This window comes from Acomys russatus, chromosome 8 (assembly GCF_903995435.1).
Source record: "Acomys russatus chromosome 8, mAcoRus1.1, whole genome shotgun sequence".
In the NCBI taxonomy this organism is placed as follows: domain Eukaryota; kingdom Metazoa; phylum Chordata; class Mammalia; order Rodentia; family Muridae; genus Acomys; species Acomys russatus.
Genome location: NC_067144.1, coordinates 3,727,880 through 3,734,350, shown reverse-complemented (window position 1 = coordinate 3,734,350; position 6,471 = coordinate 3,727,880). Strand labels below are relative to the sequence as shown.

The 6,471-nt window shown below is 54.0% G+C and overlaps 1 protein-coding gene across 2 annotated transcripts in view; it reads right to left on the bottom strand.

Annotated features, from left to right (window-relative positions):
• Nucleotides 1-3,627: 3,627 nt before the first annotated feature.
• The window catches only part of Txnrd2 (thioredoxin reductase 2), a 53,454-nt gene continuing 50,610 nt past the window's right edge, over nucleotides 3,628-6,471 (bottom strand). For both annotated transcript variants that reach the window (XM_051150672.1, XM_051150673.1), the window contains exons 17-18: nucleotides 5,025-5,231; nucleotides 3,628-3,858 (exon numbers count right to left, since the gene is read on the bottom strand). In XM_051150672.1, the coding sequence (XP_051006629.1) occupies nucleotides 5,108-5,231 (124 nt within the window). In that variant the 3' untranslated portion in view covers nucleotides 3,628-3,858; nucleotides 5,025-5,107. The remainder of the gene's footprint in view (nucleotides 3,859-5,024; nucleotides 5,232-6,471) is intronic.

The following is a 6,471-nucleotide window of genomic DNA, read 5'->3' as shown; positions in this document are numbered from 1 at the left end:
CACAGATGCTTCTAAAGGGAGTTAGTTAGGCCTGTGTGGTCCACTCCTAAGCATCCAGTGCCCAGCTGCTGGCTTCAAGCTATTGGAATGCTCACCCATGTCAGGTGTGACCTGCATACAGCATTCCCCCTGTGTATCCCAAGTGGAACTTAGGGTGGACTGGCTAGGGAGGTAGGAAGGCAGCTAGGCAGAAGCCAGGCCAGACATGGTAAGAAGAGGCCCTTGCTTGGAGTATGTCTTCCACGGTTACTGGGTGCAGGGGAAGCAGGAACAGACGGTAAAGACACAGTCAGGTATGTATTTCATGTGATCAGGGAACCAGACATGAATAGTGACTGACCTTGTTTGTTTGATTGATTTTTGAGACAGGGTTTCTTGTGCAGCCCTGGCTGTCCTGGAACTCATAGTGTAGACCACGCTGGCCTCGAACTCAGAGATCCACCTGCCTCTGCCTCTGCCTCTACCTCCTGAGTGCTGGAATTAAAGGCATGTGCTACCACCACCTGGGGTGACAATGGCCTTTTAGGCCAGGGTCTCTTCAAGGACACAGCCTCCCTGACAGACATGCTGGGCAACTGTCTCAAGGTGTTCTTTACCCTGGCTTACCCATAGCTCCAGGCAGCGTGCCGAACGTGAGTGCTAGGCTTGGAGCTAGCTTTGCCTGGTTCTGAATCACACTGGGGTCAGGGCCCCTGTTTGGGCACTACTTCTGGAGTGGCTACCTCAAAACTTAAGTCATATGCCAAAATAACAGGGGACAAAAATGTGGATATCGCCAGGTATGGTGGTGCATGCCTTTAATCCCAGCACTCAGGAGGCAGAGGCAGTGAGATTGCTGTGAGTTCGAGGCCAGCCTGGTCTACAAAGTGACTCCAGGCCAGCCAAGGCTACACAAAGAGACCCTGTCTTGAAAAACAATAAACACACACACACACACACACACACACACACACACACACACACACACACACACACACACACACACCCCAACCAACCAACAACCCAAATAAACAAAAATGTGGCTGTCAGGGACAAGCTCACATCTGAGGCCTCAGGCAGACACGGCTGTTCTGCCCTGATCCACTTGCTGACAAGGGTGCCCGGCCAGCACACGGAGATAATGTCCACGCACAGTAAGAACCCATGCCCTCTGCTGTCAGCTGAGCAGAGGCAGGGTCCCCAGGGGACTTTGCAGTACTCAGAATGGGGGAGAGGGGCTGCAGTCTCAGCAGCTCTACCATTCTAAAAGCTGATGGCTTCTTTTATATCCTCTGCTGTTTGCCTCAGCTGGGCTCTGTCCTCCAAACCCTCCAAACCACTGTCACCCTTTGCTGTGTGGTGCTACACAGGGATCTCAGGACAGCATGAAGTGGGGATGGTATGGGAAAGGGCAAGGTGCTAGGAGATGGGCACTTCCCAAGATAGGGAGGCAAGGAGGGGGCTCCTCCCCACTCCTCCCCTTCCCACATCCTTGCGCAATCCAGAGCCACAAGCAGAGGTGTGTAAAACATTGCCGGGGGTAATTGCAGGTTACATAGAGCAATCTGAGGAATTAAAAACATATTTTCATTGCATCATAAAAACATGCAAAGGCAGGGAAGCAGCCGCCCAGAGGAGCACCTGGGCCTGGGGCATTCTAGCCCTTCTTGCATTTTCTGGTCCAGAAAAAGGACTGGCCATGCAGTGATCCTGCAGTTACACAAGGCAGTTACTCAGGACAGATGCCATTGCTGATGCAGCTCATTCATGGGTCCTGCTCCTGGCACTGGCCCTGCCTTCAGCTCAGGGCACAACAGTGTTGAGTGAGCGGTCCAGGGTAGTTACTGGTCTGTGCACTCTGCCCTATTGGGGTCCTCCTGGTTCTGTTTTAGCTTCACAGATGATTGACTGAGGGCTCTGGGCCCAGGTCTCACAAGAGCCCTGGGCTGCCTTTGTGGCAGCTGTTCCTGGGCTCTATAGCCAAGCCAGTGTGTGGGGCTGCACTGGCTAGCTCCAGGGATACCTTGGGTGGTGTCTCATCCCTGTGGCAGTCTCTTCTTTGCAACACTCACTGCTTGTGAGCTGGCCAGACCCCTGATCACTATTTTCAGGACCTGAAGCCACTAGACCACGGGTCTGTGGATATTTGGACCCTCCTAGAGGCTGGCACAGGCTGAGACAAAGATTCTAGGGGCAAGTACCCTGGTGCAAAATCCATTCTGGGGAGAAAGTATAGAAGTAGGCTGTACCCTGGGGCAGCACACACTAGCCTGGAGGCAACACACACTAGCCTGGAGGCAGCACACACTAGCCTGGAGGCAGAACACACTAGCCTGGAGGCAGAACACACTAGCCTGGCTATGGGGTCCAAGGACAGGTTCAGATAACAAAGGCAGTGCACTGCTCTGGTAAGGCCTGGGCCCAGAGCCCTCACTGAATTGTCTGTGGAGCCAGAACAGGACTGGGAGGACCCCAATGGGGCAGAGGGCACAGATCAGTAAGCACCCTGAAGGGGGCTCTGGGGACATGAACATATGGACGGTACTGGCTGACTGGGTAGGCAAGAAGCTACAGTCAGTGTGCGTAAAGAACAGTCACAAGGTGCTTCTACTTGATCCTCACCAAGTACCAAGGACACTTTCAATGTCTGCTTGCCCCCATGGCAGGGACTGCCCCCAGCGCTGCGGTACCCATGGGACGCACCTGGCCATGCCCCACAGGATTCCTACTCCAGTGCCCTGAAGCAGGTGTTAGCTGACCTCTTCTGCCTCTGAGGCAGACAAAACCTCAAGTTAGAGGAGCCCTGTGCCTCGCCTCCCCCCAACCACACCCCAGGATCCTGGCAGGCTGGGGCGTGCCACCAGTGGTGCATTAAATAGGACATGGCTGATCTGGCTCTGCACTTGTCAGGAGGGCCGGGCCCAACCCAGCACTTGGCGTCTTAATTGGGCGTCTGAGAGCACACTGCACACTTCCACTTCCAGCCAGGCTCCCGTAGGCCCATTACGGCGCAAACACATTCCTTTGCTAGCTGACAAGCAGAGTCCCATCCAAGGCTCCCGGGCCAGGCTAAGTGATGTTTTCTTAAGGAAGACACGAGATTAGCCTCTGCTAAAGCCTGAGCATAATACAAGGCCCTGCCCCTCACTGTCAGGGCTGTCTCTCCCTGCAGTGACTGACAGGCGCTCCCAGGCCCATCAAGCTTCAGTGTGAAGGATTAGCCAAAACCAGTCTACAAGCTGACTAGGAGGGCCACAGTGGAAGTCTAAGGTGACAGTTCAGGTCAGAGACAGAAAACCTTAAACAACCCTGCCAAGCCCTATCCTCCTGTTCCTACCCCTCATGCCTGCAGGAACTAGGCCACCCTTGCTTCAAGATGCACAGAGAGACCTTAGGGAGAAGGTCCCGGAGGGATCCCTAGAAAGATGTCTTCAGACCTGAGCCAACAGCTGAAGGGAGGATGAGGATGGTGGGAGATGTTGCGTCCCACCAGGGACCAGAAGGGTCGGGTCAGGGTTGTTCCCCCCAATGGCTGCTGGGAATTTTAAGACATGAGGTTCCATGTATTTTGGTTCTGGTGGTAGCAGATCCCAATTGGGAGCTACTGTCATGTGACATTGAGCAATCCAGAGACACCACGAGCAGACATGCTGTAGTAGAACACCCTCTTTATTGGCGCTCCAGAAATGCCAGGGGCTCAAACCTGGGCAGCCCACATCGGGGTTTCTGCCCAGGCTGTCATCATCTGACGCTAGGAGTATGAAAAGGCCAGAGGATGTAGGTGTGAAGCCATCCCTGCACGACACACGCCATCTATGCTGACACATGATGTTCCATCCACATCTTCTGGGATCTGAGGAGGCAGCAGGCCTTCCAGTCCTGCCAATAATAGGTGGGGGTCAGCACAGGCCAACTGTCACACTGGCCTAGCCATGTCACCCCCAAACTATACAAGATCCTTGAGAAACTGGGAGTAAGTCCTTGAAGAGAGTCGTGCCCTCCATCCTCAACTCTCCTCCCCGCCCCTCCCCACTGCAGTTACTACAAAAATATTGTGATAAAAACATATACTGGGCTCTTAGCAAAAAACCTGGAAGGTAGGGCTCGAGAGATGGCTCAGAGGTTAAAAGCACTGGCTGCTCTTCCAAAGATCCTGAGTTCAATTCCCAACAACCACATGGTGGCTCACAGCCATCTACTGGTGCCCTCTTCTGGTCTGTAGGAACACACGCAGGCAGAATACTGTATAAATAATAAATAAATGAAGTACTTAAACCTGGAAGGTATAATATTCGGGTAAGAGCTTCCTTACCAGGGCTGTCAAATGCAGCCCCGGCCTGAGAAGCTGTGGTGGAGCAGTTGCTGGGCTGCTCAGAGCAGACAGGGCATCCTGAGAGGAAAAGTGCTCTCTCTAGCCTCCTCAGCTCCAGCGAGGACAGTGGTTACCAAGGCCCCAGACCAAGAAGGGGTGATAGCCAAGAGACATTTAGGATGGGCTGTAGCTTGCAGATCAAAACGGGCTTCTGGAAGACACTGTCAGTCTGAGAGGTGCACTGCAGGGGCAGGAGGCCCTCACCACCACAACAGCTGGTAATGCACTGCGACTTCTAGCTGCCCACTCGCCAGCCTGACTCTACACAGCTGTAGCAGAGCCATATGTGTGGCATGGCGTCCAGTCAGCTGTGCACAAGGCAGTACCTCCACCTTCTGGACAAGAAGGAAATGAACTGGCACTAGAGCTCATTGCAGGGACAAATGGCACATAGGGAGCAGCACCTGACACTGCCAGCTGACACTGTGTGACCCAGCCCCCTGACATCCCTGCTTGTGGGGGACGGCAATGACCAGGCGGGCAGGGATCTGACAGTATTCTTCAGGGGCTAGATCCTTGATGGTTCCCCTCAGCCCTGTTTCTGGGCCACCATGGTCTGACCAAGGCTCGGAACTCAGCTCTTCTAGATAGCCTCACTATGTACCGGGCATCATGCCCAACATGATGGCTCCCATGACTTATAGCCACACACTCTCTTCTCGAACCTGCTCACCTGGAACCGGGTGCCTGAGGAGCCTTGTGCTGGTCACATGGCATGGCATGTGCCCTCGGCTTGGCAGGGATGGTGACTTAACCTCAGCAACCAGTCACAACAGGCTCCAGGCCCGAGCGCTTGGAGATGTGCAGCTTGACCACCTCCTCGGAGCAGGTGGGATGGATCCCTACAGTCTGCATCACCTGGGCATATGAAGCTCCACATCTGCGCACACCAAGAGAAGAATGGTGAGTGGTCAGCACCAGGAGCTCTGTCCTTGGGAAGGCCCTTGAAGGCATGAGATTCCCTCACTGGGTCAGCACTAAGAATACCTGCCCACTGCCTCCCAGCAAACACCCATCATCCACAATTGCCAAGTTGCTACCCACCACAGGCCCTCCTATGCAACCTTTCCTCCTTGCCTTGCTCTGTCCTGGCCACCTGCTCTCCAGTCCTAATTGTCCCTTCCTTGAGGCCTGCTCTATCACTGTCAGAGTATGGCAGGAACTTCCCACCCTAGTCTTGTTTGACTGCAGCCTACACCCACCCAGCCAATTCTTCTGCTCAGAAACTCCACATGGACATAGGGCACCCAAGCACAAGGCCGGGAACTGGCCGTTCTGTGGATGGTATTTGTGAACTCAGAGTAAGTGCCACGAAGGGAGGTGGTCTAGCCCAGTGTCGCCATTGGTCCTATGAGAACAGCCTCCACAGTCAGCCTGTCTCTTAGCCTCTGAGATCCGGCCTCTGCCCAAATGCCCCGGCCTAGCTGCCAAAGGTCCTCAGGTGAATGACTGCTATGGGCATTCCAGGTGGCTACACACCTGCACTAATTCACACTCTCGGTGAGGACTATCTATCTCCTTGATTGGCACAGGGCTCATGGATACCCTGCAGGGCACAGGTGACACAGAATTGGAACCTGCAACTTTTATAATGTGCAAGGTCTGTGTAATGCGGGGTTCAGCAGGTAACTACCCATATGAACAACAGATGCATGCTCTTCAAATACAGTCAGGAGCTCCTAGTGGACAGGTCCACTCCAAGGCCTCCTGTCCGTGTCTGAGCACTCCACCAGCACGCTCAAACCTTCAATGTCTCCAGCTGCAGACCCTGGAGAACCATCGCGGTACAGTCTCAGGCGTTGCTCCATCACAACCAAAACGGTTCTCTGGTATTTTAATAACATGGCCAAATGAGTGAGGCTGACTCCGGGCCTTGAGTATCCTAGGAAAGGGCTGCCCTGTGTAGCTGTGTATCTGAGTCCCGGGCCATAGCTGTATGAGTTTTTGTTTGTATTGTGTGTATGCACGTGCCTATGTATGTGGCATGTGCAAATATTCATGGTCCTGGGGATAGGACCCTAGAGGAAACAGAGGTAAGAAGGCATGGGGAAAAGGTAGACAGGAGGAGGGTGTGTGGACATCTGGGTCCCCAGCGGGCTGGGAGCACATGAGTGTGGCCA